The sequence below is a fragment of the Salvelinus fontinalis genome, unplaced genomic scaffold (assembly GCF_029448725.1).
Source record: "Salvelinus fontinalis isolate EN_2023a unplaced genomic scaffold, ASM2944872v1 scaffold_2217, whole genome shotgun sequence".
In the NCBI taxonomy this organism is placed as follows: domain Eukaryota; kingdom Metazoa; phylum Chordata; class Actinopteri; order Salmoniformes; family Salmonidae; genus Salvelinus; species Salvelinus fontinalis.
In genome coordinates, this window is record NW_026602426.1 from 998 (window position 1) to 18,029 (window position 17,032).

General features: G+C 42.7%; 1 protein-coding gene across 1 annotated transcript; it reads right to left on the reverse strand.

Moving 5' to 3' along the window:
• Positions 1-334: 334 nt before the first annotated feature.
• Positions 335-2,127, reverse strand: LOC129850721 (myosin-4-like; the record flags this gene model as incomplete). The annotated part of the gene is made up of 5 exons (XM_055916980.1): positions 2,048-2,127; positions 1,563-1,607; positions 1,204-1,431; positions 727-873; positions 335-491 (listed from the first exon to the last, which is right to left on the reverse strand). Coding segments are annotated over exons 3-5 (520 nt in total), but the record flags the coding sequence as incomplete, so codon positions are not given.
• Between the last annotated feature and the right edge of the window lie 14,905 nt (positions 2,128-17,032).

Here is a 17,032-nt window from a genome sequence, read left to right on the forward strand (position 1 = left end):
CCATCCATCCATCACAGCTCTCCATCCATCCATCACAACTATCCATCCATCCATCACAGCTCTCCATCCATCCATCACAGCTATCCATCCATCCATCACAACTATCCATCCATCCATCACAACTCTCCATCCATCCATCACAGCTCTCCATCCATCCATCACAACTATCCATCCATCCATCCATCACAGCTCTCCATCCATCCATCCATCACAACTCTCCATCCATCCATCACAGCTCTCCATCCATCCATCCATCACAACTATCCATCCATCCATCACAGCTCTCCATCCATCCATCACAACCATCCATTCCTCCATCCATGAGATATCGTACCAATCATCATGAACTGAAAGGCGTTGTCAGAGACGGAGAAGATATGGGGTGGAGCCTCCATCCTCTTTTTCCCTCTGTAGGCGTTGACAACCTCTTCGTCGTACACAGGGAGCCACTTGTAGGGGTTCACCGTGGCACAGAAGAGCCCAGAGTAGGTCTGGATGAAAGCATAATTACATTTGTGGATTAGTAAAGTCAGATGTACTTTTTCCTGGATTTATGTGAGGATGTGGGTGTACTTTGGTAAACTGATTTGGGTCTATTGTATTGATATGTTTTGGTTTCTACCATTCATTTATGTGTAGTACTGTATGTGAGTATTTATTATGTTCATGTATGTGTGTGTTTATTATGTACATGTATGTGTGAGTTTGTATGTGCAGGTTTCTTACATAGATCATCCATGCTGCATAACGCTCTTTGAGGTTATACAACACAGAGGCTTCATTCAGGTAGGTCATCATGGCCATGTCCTCAATCTTGTCGTACTTAGGGGGGTTCATCTCATAGATGTCTGCATCTTTGAACTCTTTTCCTTCCTGAAACAGTCAGAAATGTAGATTACACGCAGATCAAAGTGGACATGACTGAATGCTTGTTGCTCATTAAATACACGTTTAATCGTAAAAAAATGCATATCCACATTAATCCAACTAATTTGTTATCAACCACTGACACATATCTGGTGATTGTTGACTAGTCAACATAAGACATTCCATGTCATTTTTTAATAGCAGCGATAAAAATGATGTGTTTGAAGGTTATATTCTGTTTGCAAAAAAGCAAATGCCAATGTGTATATTTACTTGATTGGAGAATTAGAGTAATTGCACAAACTTGAATTTGAATACTTTACAGATCAGGCTTACCTCCTTACTGCCGTCAGGTTTCGTGACTGTCACAGTAGACTTCCCGTCGGCCCTGGCAGTGATCAGACCCTTAAGGTACAGCTCCACCTTGTCTGCCACATAGCAGGAGTTCTTTGAATCAAAGGGCATGGCTTGTGCCTCCATCCTCTCCTTCTCAGATTTACGGAGGTATATGGCAGCCTTGCCGTAGATTTGCATCTCAGCATCCGTACTCATGGTGACGGATAACTAGGAAAGAGATGAAACAAGAAACATGATTGACTCTGTGGTGCTTCCTCCCCATTCAACAGAGTTGGGTGAGCGATATCTCTCACAGAATATTCTCATCACTTTTTATGTGAAGACAAACCGTGTCTCACCTTCTTTTCCCCTCCTACAGATGAATGTGTACTTCTTGGAGAACCCTGTGACACATTAGAGCATTGTGAAAACACACAAGTCTAAAGCCTTATCATTTAGCCCTGAAGGGGCATTACAGCCATGTCCAATTTAATTACAGGTGCAACTGGTAACTTTTATTTTCCTAGTGGAAACTCACTTTACTACACATTCTGTTAGGAATTCAAATAAATTCCCCTGAAAACCCTGTTACATTCTAGAACACCCTTTCAAGTGCAGGAGCACCACTTTTGACTGTAAATGGATACAGATTTAATACAGATTTGAAGTAAAACACAAAATAAAAAAATACATATTTTTAAATAAATGCCACTTGTTTGCATATTGTCAAAACTTACAAGAGAAATGCAGAAGTCAATTGAAACAGTGCAGTTAGCTACCTGTCAGATGCTGAGTGCAAGGATGAGACACATTTAAAAATCTAAGGAGGTGGAGAGAGTCTTACCACAGAGGAAGAAGGTATCTGACTTATGGATGCTGGGGCCTCAGCCTCCTTATATCTGTTTGGAAGTGCTAACCAAGCAAAAGTTAATTATGGACCACTCTGGGAAAGGACATGGATTGGATGAGAGACCTGTTTATTTCTGTGTCTCACTAGCACCTCCCACTTCCAGGAACACCACACTCCCATTACATTACTTTTTAGTGTCATATTTGTCTCTGAATTTACATAAATGAGAGATGTCATTACTAATAATTATGACAATATCAAAAGTTTGATTTATCCCAATGATACTTCTACTGAACCTCATATACTGTAATGGACTGAGTCCATATATCCCCACTAGAACTAAAATAGTTTTCATTAAATCTAATCTGACCTTATTTAGTTCCATTTTAGTGCATTAATCCTCATCAACAACTTTATATATATGTTCACCTGTTATTTCTATTATTTAGCTTGTAAACACATCTGAACTGTCTCCTCACCTCATGCTTGTGACGGAGTTGGCCGTTACCTCGTGCTTTGCTCAGTTTGATTTATCACCCTGGTGGAACAATATTAAATTAATATTTAAAGGCTAGAAAATAAACATTTAGGCTGTCAATTAAAGCTCATAAAACTGTTAAATCTAATGTGTAGTTAAATTATATATATATTATAATATATTATATATACATACAAGTATGTGGACATCCTTTCAAATGAATGCATTCGGCTGTTTCAGCCACATCCAATGCTGACAGGAGAACACAGCCATGCAATCTCCATAGACAAACATTGGCAGTAGAATGGCCTTACTGAAGAGCTCTGTGACTTTCAACGTGGCACCGTCATAGGATGCCACCTTTCCAACAAGTCCGTTCATAAAGTTTCTCCCCTGCTAGAGCTGCCCAGGTCAACAAGTGCAGTTATTGTGAATTGGAAACGTCTAGGAGCAACAACGGCTCAGCCGCAAAGTGGTAGGCCACACAAGCTCACAGCACTGCTGAGTGCTGAAGCGTGTAAAAATAGTCTGTCCTCGGTTGCAACACTCACCACCGAGTTCCAATCTGCATCTGGAAGCAACGTCAGCACAATAACTTTTTTTCAGGAGGTCATGAAATGGGTTTCCATGGTAGCCGCACACAAGCCTAAGATCACCATGCACAATGCCAAGCGTCGGCTGGAGTGGTGTAAAGATTGCCGCCATTGGAGGAAAAGCGTTTTCTGGAGTGTTGAATCACGCGTCACCATCTGTCAGTCTGACGGACAAATCTGGATTTGGAGGAGTCCAGGAGAGCGCTACCTGCCTGAATGCATAGTGCCAACTGTAAAGTTTGGTGGAGGAGGAATAATGGTCTGGGGCTCTTTTTCATGGTTCGGGCTGTGGCAACAGTTTGGGGAATGCCCTTTCCTGTTTTAGTATGACAATGACCCCGTGCACAAAGCAAGGTCCATACAGAAGTGGATTGTCGAGATGGGTGTGGAAGAACTTGACTGGCCTGCACAGAGCCCTGACCTCAACCCCATCGAACACCTTAGGGATGAATTGGAACGCCGACTGCAAGCCAGGGCTAATCTCCCAACTTCAAGTCCCAGCAGCAATGTTCCAACATCTAGTGGAAAGCCTTCTCAGAAGAGTGGAGGCTGTTATAGCAGCAAAGGGGAGACCAACTCCATATTAGTGCCGGTGATTTTGGAATGAGATGGTCGACGAGCAGGTGTCCACATACTCTTGGTCATGTAGTGTATTTATCTCGAGTTTGACAGTCGATATGAGTCCCTTTAGCATCCCTTTGACATTTTAAGTAGAAATTGTGCACCAATATTGCTTTTAAAAGCCTGTTATATTAAATGAAATGCTCTGATTTCTAATATAAATAAAGACTTGCTAAAGTGCCAAAAATTCATGCATTTTGGAATGTCCCTATGTGTGCCCTCTGTGACTTCTAGGAAGATTTTAACCTCCTTAACCCCAAAATGTCTCCAAGTTTTCATCATAATTGTATCATTGCTAGTTGTTTTGTTGGCCATTTTCTGGTGTTTTGTGGTGGAAAACGGAATGGATCGAGCATAACACGTCAACCTCGTTACCCTTAGATAGACAGGCTAGAAATGTTTAAAAAATAAACACATTTTTGTGAAGCTTGCATTCAATTGCCCTTCCCTGTTGCACACAGCAAGCCTGTCACAAGGGGATTCGTGGCTGATTTCAGATGAACCTCCAACTTGTTAAGGTCCACCCTGTTACCTTATTTAAGAGTCTCTTACTAAAGTATTTATTTAGTTGAACCTCTTGAGATGGGAAAACATGTGTTTTATTAAGTTGAACATGTTCTCTTTGTGACGGAATGTTAAAATTAGGTGAAATAAAACGTTTTCATTTGCCAAGTTTCACTACCCAAAAGGGGCTCATGATCTGGAACGACCCATGTTCTATTGAAGATTCTGGAGGAGCTTTTATTCGTCTCACATTTCAGTTTGCTAAAACGGTCCAGTAGGATTCTTATGACTTACATATCAGCAGTACAGTATTTCAATAATCTTATCCACTCATATTGCTGACTGCGATATAAATGTCTCAAACGTTTATTACACTCTGAAGTTAACCGCTGAGCAGCTGAGCTGGCTTCAATGATGACCTTTATTTGTGACCTTTTCTGTTGGCCATACATTTTCTGAGCGATAACTGAGCTTCACTCAGAGCAAAATATACATACCCTACAAAGGACTAAATGTATGAAAACAAATGTGCCAAATGATTTCCTATGGTCTGAAATGGCACACTGAGAGAACTCATCAAATGACAGCTTGGATGTTGAGAAACACAATTTGATATAGAAGTGTGGTATGAAACATTTTGCGATATCATATACTCTGAAATTGTAAAAAATTATGTGAATAAAGAATACACCCCCAAGTCAGGAAAGTTTACAAGCTGAACAAGCCTTATTGGAATGATGAGTTAAGGGACCTGGGGTCTGTAATGTGCAGAGCGGAGCACTTATTTATACAGTGTAAAGATAGGAATACAAGAGGCCATCTTAGAAAGCATGTGTTTATTAAAGACTGCCTATTCTAACACAGATACTATTCTAACACAGATATCAGAGAGGGCAGTTACTACACCTTGAGTAGATACAGATATGAAATACTCTACAGTTCTGGAACCTAATAAGTTAGGAACAAAACAACACGAAAAATTCCATTGGAAGTCCAGGAAGAGCAGGGGGGGTTGAACTCTGATAACACACAGGTACTTAATGAAGAGCAGGGGGGTTGAACTCTGATAACACACAGGTACTTAATGAAGAGCAGGGGGGAGGTTGAACTCTGATAACACACAGGTACTTAATGAAGAGCAGGGGAGGTTGAACTCTGATAACATACAGGTACTTAATGAAGAGCAGGGGAGGTTGAACTCTGATAACATACAGGTACTTAATGAAGAGCAGGGGAGGTTGAACTCTGATAACATACAGGTACTTAATGAAGAGCAGGGGAGGTTGAACTCTGATAACACACAGGTACTTAATGAAGAGCAGGGGGGTTGAACTCTGATAACACACAGGTACTTAATGAAGAGCAGGGGGGAGGTTGAACTCTGATAACACACAGGTACTTAATGAAGAGCAGGGGGGAGGTTGAACTCTGATAACACACAGGTACTTAATGAAGAGCAGGGGAGGTTGAACTCTGATAACACACAGGTACTTAATGAAGAGCAGGGGGGGTTGAACTCTGATAACACACAGGTACTTAATGAAGAGCAGGGGGGGTTAAACTCTGATAACACACAGGTACTTAATGAAGAGCAGGAGGGGTTGAACTCTGATAACACACAGGTACTTAATGAAGAGAAGGGGGGGTTGAACTCTGATAACACACAGGTACTTAATGAAGAGCGGGGGGGGGGGTTGAACTCTGATAACACACAGGTACTTAATGAAGAGCAGGGGGGATTGAACTCTGATAACACACAGGTACTTAATGAAGAGCAGGGGGGGTTGAACTCTGATAACACACAGGTACTTAATGAAGCGCAGGGGGGGTTGAACTCTGATAACACACAGGTACTTAATGAAGAGCAGGGGGGGGGTTGAACTCTGATAACACACAGGTACTTAATGAAGAGCAGGGGGGGTTGAACTCTGATAACACACAGGTACTTAATGAAGAGCAGGGGGGGTTGAACTCTGATAACACACAGGTGCTTTTAGCTTTGATATCCCATCATCGTGGAACATTTTGCAAAAGGATTCAAAGCTGGATCATTTCATTCTGATTGCTGATTTTAAATCCCAGATTGAAGGGCACTTTTTGGGAGGGGTTACAGGAAAAACAAAAACACTGAAAGATATTGGTTATGCCATGTATTCCAAACTGCATCAGCATGTGTCCTGTTCTGGAAAAGGTTTCAAAAAAAGGTATAAAAAAATGAACATGTCCGTAACAGAGAAGGAAATTATTTTGTAGGTGTTCCCAAGTGTGCGCCTATAACAAAAATACAGCAAAGTGCATGTGCATGTATAGACTGTGTAGATCTCTTTCTCTCACACCTGAGTCTTCTCTTTGTGTCAGAATGGGTTTAAACGCCATCCATTTGTATTCTTGTATGTATTTACAGTGCATTCGGAAAGTATTCAGACCCCTTGACTTTTTCCATATTTTGTTTCGTTACAGCCTTATTCTAAAATTGATTACATAGATCCACCCCCCCCCCCCCCCCCCTCATTAATCTACACACAAACTCAGTACTTGGTTGAAGCACCTTTGGCACCGATTACAGACTTGAGTCTTCTTGGGTATGACACTACAAGCGTGGGACACCTGTATTTGGAGAGTTTCTCCCATTTTTCTCTGCAGATCCTCTCAAGCTCTGTCAGGTTGGATGGGGAGCGTCGCTGCACAGCTATTTTCAGGTCTCTCCAGAGATGTTAGATTGGGTCCAAGTCCGGGCTCTGGCTGGGCCACTCAAGGACATTCAGAGACTTGTCACGAAGCCATGCCTGCATTGTCTTGGCTGTGTGCTTAGGGTCGTTGTCCTGTTGGAAGGTGAACCTTTGCCCCAGTCTGAGGTCCTGAGCGCTCTGGAGCAGGTATTCATCAAGGATCTCTCTGTACTTTGTTCCTTTGATCTTTCCCTTGATCCTGACTAGTCTCCAAGTCCCTGCCGCTGAAAAACATCCCGCAGCATGATGCTGCCACCACCGTGTTTCACCGTAGGGATGGTGCCAGGATTCCTCCAGATGTGAAGCTTGGCATTCAGGGAAAATAATTCAATATTGGTTTCATCGGACCAGATAATCTTGTTTTCATGGTCTGAGAGTCCTTTTGGTGCCTTTTGGCAAACTCCAAGTGGGCTGTCATGTGCCTTTTACTGAGGAGAGGCTTCTGCCTGGCCACTCAACCATAAAGGCCTGATTGGTGGAGTGCTGCAGAGATTGTTGGAATCTGCAGACGTGTTGCTGTGCGTTTTGTTGCTGTGCGTTTTGCTGCCAACTTTACTTTACTTTGCTAGCTGACAACTTTACGTTTTTTGTTTTGTTTCTGTTTTTAATTACCGTTTATATTTTTAGTTTTTCCATCGCAACTTTTTTCCCTCATTCAACTTTTTCACTCCGGACGCTTTATCTGGACATGGTTCGTCAACACCTTCAACAGCCGAAGCTAAGTAGTAACATTAACATGATGTCTTCTAATTGCAGTCGCTGTACTCATAATATACAGGAGAACGATCGCCTTACGGCGAAAATAGCTGTGCTGCAAGCCCAGCTTCAGACGCAATCGTTAGGCAAGGGTAATTTCAGTGTAGGAAAGGAAGAAACAGCGTCTGTGCCACCAGTAAGTACAGATAGTAACATTAGTATAAATCCCCCCGCACAGTCCCCGCAGCCGGACAACTTTCTCATGGCTTCTGGAGGGAAATGCTGTTGGAATGCTCAACCGGTGTCGCTCATTCAGCCGACAGAAACTTTCAACCGGTTTTCCCCATTATGTAGCGAGTCGGAGTCTGAGTCTGAGTCTTCTCTTGTCTCTACTCCTCCCGTTACGGGGTCTGAGACGCCGAAGGCTCCCACCGTTAGCTCTGACAAATTGAAAACCCTAGTCATTGGCGACTCCATTACCCGCAGTATTAGACTTAACCTGTTGGGGATGGGGGCGCTGTTTAGACTATTTATGCTAATTTGGCTAATTTTTTAAACGGCTTCCCACAAAATCCTTGATCGTACAATATGCATATTATTATTATTATTGGATAGAAAACAGTCTATAGTTTCTATAGGAGTTGAAATTTTGTCTCTAAGTGGAACAGAGCCCATTCTACAGCAATTTCCCTGACATGGAGTCAGATTTGAGAAATGTTGGCCACTCTTCTGAAGTCAGTTAAAAGGGCACTGTCGTTGCTATGACTATACGGACACTTCTTACGTCTTCCCCTGGATGCCTTTACGTGATGACGATTCCAACGGGGTCGATTGCGCGTTCACAGGCCCTACAAATGAAAAAACCCTGAAGCTAGTCATTCTTTGGGAGCTGCGTCATGAGCCTAGAGGACACCGGCGCGCACCTGTTCCAAGCGTTAGTTTAGCCTGTTATATTTCTCCGGTCATCTTTTCACTCGTTATAGGAGTTAAAAACATCATAAGGTAGTTAATTTAAAGCGTTTTATAGCAATTTATATCCGTTTAGTGCGATTTTGGGACATTTATTTTTGCAACGATGTGAAAAGTTGGGCACGCTTTTCAGTTCATCCCGAACGCAGTTGACATTTCCACATGGCAAGAGGACAGCTTTCCACCAAAAGACGATTTCTCCCAAGAAAGGATCCTTTGCCCAAGATACTGATGGAAGAACAGCTCAAGGTAGGACATTTTTATTATGATAAATCGTGTTTCTGTCGAAACATTTTAGTGGCTTAGGACGCCATGTTTTTTGACGTAGCTTCGCTTGGCGCAAACTGTATTGAAAAGTAAGGATAAATTAAAAAATGTAATAACGCAATTGTATTAAGAATTAAATTGTCTATCAATCCCTGTCCACCCTATATTTTTTAGTCACGTTTATGAGTATTTATGTATAAGAGTAGATCACTGTCTAAGTGGCGCAAGGACTTTTTCTTTACCAGCTTGTCTACATTTCACATTGTCTAACCATGATTTTGGTGGCTAAATATAAACATTTTCGATCAAACTGTATATGCATGTTGTAATGTGATGTTACAGGAGTGTCATCGGAAGAATTCTGAGAAGGTTAGTGAAAAAATTAATATCTTTTGGCGATGTTGACTTTTATCGCTCACTTTGGCTAGAATCAATGCTGGGCTGCTAATTGCTATGTGCTAAGCTAATATAACGATTTATTGTGTTTTCGCTGTAAGACACTTAGAAAATCTGAAATATTGTCTGTATTCACAGGATCTGTGTCTTTCGATTCGTGTATGCTGTGTATTTTTACGAAATGTTTGATGATTAGTAGTTAGGTAAACACGTTGCTCATTGTAATTATTCTAGTCCATTTGTGATGGTGGGTGCAATTGTAAACTATGCCATCTACCTGAAATATGCACTTTTTTCTAACAAAACCTATCCCATACCATAAATATGTTATCAGACTGTCATCTAATGAGTTTTTTTGTTGGTTAGGGGCTATAAATATCTTAGTTTAGCCGAATTGGTGATGGCTACTGGTGTTGGTGGACAAATAAAAGATGGTGGATTATGCTAATGTGTTTTTAGGTAATAGATGTACATCTTTACATATTGTGTCTTCCCTGTAAAACATTTTAAAAATCGGAAATGTTGACTGGATTCACAAGATCTGTGTCTTTCATTAGCTGTATTGGACTTTAATGTGTGAAAGTTAAATATTTTAAAAAAATATTTTTTTTGAATTTCGCGGCACTGGTTTTTCAGTGGGGGGGGGGGGGTGTGCCGCTAGCGCCACGCTGATCCTAGACAGGTTAAAACGAATCACCCAGCGATCATACACTGTTTACCAGGGGGCAGGGCTACCGACGTTAAGGCTAATCTTAAGATGGTGCTGGCTAAAGCTAAATCTGGCGAGTGTAGAGAGTATAGAGATATTGTTATCCACGTCGGCACCAACGATGTTAGGATGAAACAGTCAGAGGTCACCAAGTGCAACATAGCTTCAGCGTGTAAATCAGCTAGAAAGATGTGTCGGCATCGAGTAATTGTCTCTGGCCCCCTCCCAGTTAGGGGGAGTGACGAGCTCTACAGCAGAGTCTCAGCACTCAATCGCTGGTTGAAAACTGTTTTCTGCCCCTCCCAAAAGATAGAATTTGTAGATAATTGGCCCTCTTTCTGGGACTCACCCACAAACAGGACCAAGCCTGACCTGCTAAGGAGTGACGGACTCCATCCTACCTGGAGGGGTGCTCTCATCTTATCTACCAACATAGATAGGGCTCTAACTCCTTTAGCCCCACAATGAAATAGGGTGCAGGCCAGGCAGCAGGCTGTTAGCCAACCTGCCAGCTTAGTGGAGTCTGCCAATAGCACAGTCAGTGTAGTCAGCTCAGCCATACCCATTGAGACTGTGTCTGTGCCTCGACCTAGGTTGGGCAAAACTAAACATGGCGGTGTTCGCCTTAGCAATCTTATTAGGATAAAGACCTCCTCCATTCCTGCCATTATTGAAAGAGATCGTAATACCTCACATCTCAAAATAGGGTTACTTAATGTTAGATCCCTCACTTCAAAGGCAGTCATAGTCAATGAACTAATCACTGATCATAATCTTGATGTGATTGGCCTGACTGAAACATGGCTTAAGCCTGATGAATTTACTGTGTTAAATGAGGCCTCACCTCCTGGTTACACTAGTGACCATATCCCCCGTGCATCCCGCAAAGGCGGAGGTGTTGCTAACATCTACGATAGCAAATTTCAATTTACAAAAAAAAAAATGGCGTTTTCGTCTTTTGAGCTTCTAGTCATGAAATCTATGCAGCCTACTCAATCACTTTTTATAGCTACTGTTTACAGGCCTCCTGGGCCATATACAACGTTCCTCTCTGAGTTTCCTGAATTCCTATCAGACCTTGTAGTCATAGCAGATCATATTCTAATTTTTGGTGATTTTAATATTCACATGGAGAAGTCCACAGACCCACTCCAAAAGTCTTTCGGAGCCATCATCGACTCAGTGGGTTTTGTCCAACATGTCTCTGGACCTACTCACTGCCACAGTCATACTCTGGACCTAGTTTTGTCCCATGGAATAAATGTTGTAGATCTTAATGTTTTTCCACATAATCCTGGACTATCGGACCACCATTTTATTACGTTTGCAATCGCAACAAATAATCTGCTCAGACCCCAACCAAGGAGCATCAAAAGTCGTGCTATAAATTCTCAGACAACACAAAAATTCCTTGATGCCCTTCCAGACTCCTTCTGCCTACCCAAGGACGTCAGAGGACAAAAATCAGTTAACCACTTAACTGAGGAACTCAATTTAACCTTGCGCAATACCCTAGATGCAGTTGCACCCCTAAAAACGAAAAACATTTGTCATAAGAAACTAGCTCCCTGGTATACAGAAAATACCCGAGCTTTGAAGCAAGCTTCCAGGAAATTGGAACGGAAATGGCGCCACACAAAACTGGAAGTCTTCCGACTAGCTTGGAAAGACAGTACCGTGCAGTACCGAAGAGCCCTCACTGCTGCTCGATCATCCTACTTTTCCAACTTAATCGAGGAAAATAAGAACAATCCAAAATTTCTTTTTGATACTGTTGCAAAGCTAACTAAAAAGCAGCATTCCCCAAGAGAGGATGGCTTTCACTTCAGCAGTAATAAATTCATGAACTTCTTTGAGGAAAAGATCATGACCATTAGAAAGCAAATTACGGACTCCTCTTTGAATCTGCGTATTCCTCCAGGGCTTAGCTGTCCTGGATCTGCACAGCTCTGCGAGGGCCTGGGATCGGGAGAGACACTTAAGTGTTTTAGTACTATATCTCTTGACACAATGATGAAAATAATCATGGCCTCTAAACCTTCAAGCTGCATACTGGATCCTATTCCTACTAAACTGCTGAAGGAGCTGCTTCCTGTGCTTGGCCCTCCTATGTTGAACATAATAAACAGCTCTCTATCCACCGGATGTGTACCAAACTCACTAAAAGTGGCAGTGATAAAGCCTCTCTTGAAAAAGCCAAACCTTGACCTGGAAAATATAAAAAACTATCGGCCTATATCGAATCTTCCATTCCTCTCAAAAATTTTAGAAAAAGCTGTTGCGCAGCAACTCACTGCCTTTCTGAAGACAAACAATGTATACGAAATGCTTCAGTCTGGTTTTAGACCCCATCATAGCACTGAGACTGCACTTGTGAAGGTGGTAAATGACCTTTTAATGGCGTCAGACCGAGGCTCTGCATCTGTCCTCGTGCTACTAGACCTTAGTGCTGCCTTTGACACCATCGATCACCACATTCTTTTGGAGAGACAGGAAACCCAAATTGGTCTACACGGACAAGTTCTGGCCTGGTTTAGATCTTACCTGTCGGAAAGATATCAGTTTGTCTCTGTGAATGGTCTGTCCTCTGACAAATCAACTGTACATTTCGGTGTTCCTCAAGGTTCCGTTTTAGGACCACTATTGTTTTCACTATATATTTTACCTCTTGGGGATGTTATTCGAAAACATAATGTTAACTTTCACTGCTATGCGGATGACACACAGCTGTACATTTCAATGAAACATGGTGAAGCCCCAAAATTGCCCTCGCTAGAAGCCTGTGTTTCAGACATAAGGAAGTGGATGGCTGAAAACTTTCTACTTTTAAACTCGGACAAAACAGAGATGCTTGTTCTAGGTCCCAAGAAACAAAGAGATCTTCTGTTAAATCTGACAATTCATCTTGATGGTTGTAAAGTCGTCTCAAATAAAACTGTGAAGGACCTCGGCGTTACTCTTGACCCTGATCTCTCTTTTGACGAACATATCAAGACTGTTTCAAGGACAGCTTTTTTCCATCTACGTAACATTGCAAAAATCAGAAATTTTCTGTCCAAAAATGATGCAGAAAAATTAATCCATGCATTTGTTACTTCTAGGTTAGACTACTGCAATGCTTTACTTTCCGGCTACCCGGATAAAGCACTAAATAAACTTCAGTTAGTGCTAAATACGGCTGCTAGAATCCTGACTAGAACCAAGAAATTTGATCATATTACTCCAGTGCTAGCTTCCCTACACTGGCTTTCCGTTAAGGCAAGGGCTGATTTCAAGGTTTTACTGTTAACCTATAAAGCGTTACATGGGCTTGCTCCTACCTATCTTTCCGAGTTGGTCCTGCCGTACATACCTACACGTACGCTACGGTCACAAGACGCAGGCCTCCTAATTGTCCCTAGAATTTCTAAGCAAACAGCTGGAGGCAGGGCTTTCTCCTATAGATCTCCATTTTTATGGAACAGTCTGCCTACCCATGTGAGAGACGCAGACTCGGTCTCAACCTTTAAGTCTTTACTGAAGACTTATCTCTTCAGTAGGTCATATGATTGAGTGTAGTCTGGCCCAGGAGTGTGAAGGTGAACGGAAAGGCTCTGGAGCAACGAACCGCCCTTGCTGTCTCTCCAGGGCCGGTTCCCCTCTCTCCACTGGGATTCTCTGCCTCTAACCCTGTTACTGGGGCTGAGTCACTGGCTTGCTGGTGCTCTTTCATGCCGTCCCTAGGAGGGGTGCGTCACTTGAGTGGGTTGAGTTACTGACGTGAACTTCCTGTCTGGGTTGGCGCCCCCCCTTGGTTGTGCTGTGGTGGAGACCTTTGTGGGCTATACTCGGCCTTGTCTCAGGATTGTAAGTTGGTGGTTGTGGATATCCCTCTAGTGGTGTGGGGGCTGTGCTTTGGCAGAGTGGGTGGGGTTATATCCTTCCTGTTTGGCCCTGTCCGGGGGTTTCTTCGGATGGGGCCACAGTGTCTCCTGACCGCTCCTGTCTCAGCCTCCAGTATTTATGCTGCAGTAGTTTATGTGTCGGGGGGCTAGGGTCAGTTGGTTATACCTGGAGTACTTCTCCTGTCTTATCCAGTGTCCTGTGTGAATTTAAGTATGCTCTCTCTAATTCTCTCGTTCTCTCTTTCTCTCTGAGAACCTGAGCCCTAGGACCATACGTCAGGACTACCGGGCATGCTGACACCTTGCTGTCCCCAGTCCGCCCGGCCTTGCTGCTATTCCAGTTTCAACTGTTTCTGCCTGCGGTTACGAAACCCCTACCTGTCCCAGACCTGCTGTTTTCAACTCTTAATGATCGGCTATGAAAAGCCAACTGAGATTTATTCCTGATTATTATTTGACCATGCTTGTCATTTATGAACATTTTGAAAATCTTGGCTCTCTCTAATTTTCTCCTTCTCTCTTTCTCTCGGAGGACCTGAGCCCTAGGACCATACGTCGGGACTACCGGCCGTGGTGACTCCTTGCTGCCCCCAGTCCGCCTGGCCTTGCTGCTATTCCAGTTTCAACTCTTCTGCCTGCGGTTATGGAACCCCTACCTGTCCCAGACCTGCTGTTTTCAACTCTTAATGATCGGCTATGAAAAGCCAACTGAGATTTATTCCTGATTATTATTTGACCATGCTTGTCATTTATGAACATTTTGAAAATCTTGGCTCTCTCTAATTTTCTCCTTCTCTCTTTCTTTCTCTCGGAGGACCTAGGCCCTAGGACCATGCGTCGGGACTGCCGCCCGTGGTGACTCCTTGCTGTCCCCAGTCCGCCTGGCCTTGCTGCTATTCCAGTTTCAGCTGTTCTGCCTGCGGTTATGGAACCGCCACCTGTCCCAGACCTGTTGTTTTTCAACTCTTAATGATCAGCTATGAAAAGCCAACTGAAAATTATTCATGATTATTATTTGACCATGCTTGTCATTTATGAACATTTTTGAACATCTTGGCATAGTTCTGTTATAATCTCCACCCGGCACAGCCAGAAGAGGACTGGCCACCCCTCATAGCCTGGTTCCTCTCTAGGTTTCTTCCTAGGTTTTGGCCTTTCTAGGGAGTTTTTCCTAGCCACCGTGCTTCTACACCTGCATTCTAGCTGTTTGGGGTTTTAGGCTGGGTTTCTGTACAGCACTTCGAGATATTATCTGATGTACGAAGGGCTATATAAAATAAAAAAATAAAATTGATTGATTGTTGTATTTCTGGAAGGTTCTCCCATCCCGACAGAGGAACTCTGGAGATCTGTCAGTGACCATTGGGTTCTTGGTCACCTCCCTGACCAAGGACCTTCTCCCCCGATTACTCAGTTTGGCCCGGCGACCAGTTCTAGGTAGTCTTGGTGGTTCCAAAATTCTTCCATTTAATAAAGATGGAGGCCACTGTGTTCTTGGGTACCTTTTTGGTACCCTTCCCCAGATCTGTGCCTCAATGCAATCCTGTCTCGGAGATCTATAGACAATTCCTTCGACCTCATGGCTTGGTATTTGCTCTGACATGCACAGTCAACTGTGGGACCTTAAATAGACAGGTGTGTGCCTTTCCAAATAATGTCCAATCAATTGAATTTACCACACGTGGACTGCAATCAAGTTGTAGAAACAGCTCTATGATGATCAATGGTAACAGGATGCACCTGAGCTCAATATCGAGTTTCATAGCAGAGAGTCTGAATACTTATGTAAATAAGGTATTTTTGTTTTTGTATTTTTAATAAATGTGGAACAAATTCTAAAAACCTGTTTTGACTTTGTCATTATGGGGTATTGTGTGTAGATTGATGAGGCAAAAAAAGTAATTTAATCAATTTCAGAATAAGGAGTTAACGTAACAAAATGTGGAAAAACTCAAGGGGTCTGAATACTTTCCGAACGGACTGTATTTATTTGTTACCTCTCTAGGGTTATTGTTATTGCTTGGATAACCTTAAAGAAACCTCATAGGGGGAAGCTGCTGGATTCACTAGTTGAGCAGGGCTCTGACCATCTGGAAGGACCCCATCAAAGCCTTTTCATTTCTTGGACTGTGCTCTCATCTTCACTGCAGCCAAGGTTTATTGTTTGGTATATCTGCCAACGCAGCCTAATTCTGGCACCGATGCCACTGTTATTAGACAATATATTTACTTGCCGTGTTTGTGGTTGGAGAGAACATTAGCACCATGCAGACTAAATGTTTATGACATTAAGTTATTTTAATGTGCAAAGATCTTGCTTGATCTATGGCCTGTGTTTTTGTATTTGAGGGAGATGTTTCTCTAAGCTCCAAACTTGCTCTGGGCAGAAGTTTACCCTCCGGGATAAAACTGACCTTAGATCAGTGTCAGAGGAATATGTACAGCTGTCATACCCAACTAGACAACTGTGCATTTGGCCACAAAGACCTCAACTGACTTTACTGCCATGGTCTTCTCACAATGCAGAGAGCACTGTATCGTTGTATTTTAAAATGTTAGACAAACCACTTCCTATGATACAATAGCTTGTCATTTAGTGGGTTAGGCCAATAGTCTACCCTTTTGCAGTGTGATTTATCATGGATACGTATCACGTGTGTACAACTAGTGTTGGGACTTTAATAGATAATAGATGTACAGTGAAAACAAGTGGGACGTTTATCCTAACTGAGTGCAGTGAACCACTTCTATATGGAAATGAAAGGGGTGTAAAAAGGCAGAGGAGAGGTAATTAGGGAGTGGTAACAGGTTTGGAGGATAGGGGCGTAATTAGGAGCAATTGGGAGTCCTGTAGGAGTGGCATGACCCTTCCCAACAAGTTGATTTTGCCAAAGAATGTTTATTATATTGACAAGATATTTGAGTGACCACTCTAACAATGGAAATACATGTCTTCAAAGATGGAAGGCAGGTGGGAGGAGGCAATATTAGGTGGGACCATTTTAGCCAATGAGAGGGCAGACATGCGTGTTAACAACAGATAGACAGAGGACTCATATTTGTATCTGTGCCATTATAGTGTCTGTGACAGCATGGGCAGTGCCATTGAGGCTATCTCCATTTTAGAGTAGTC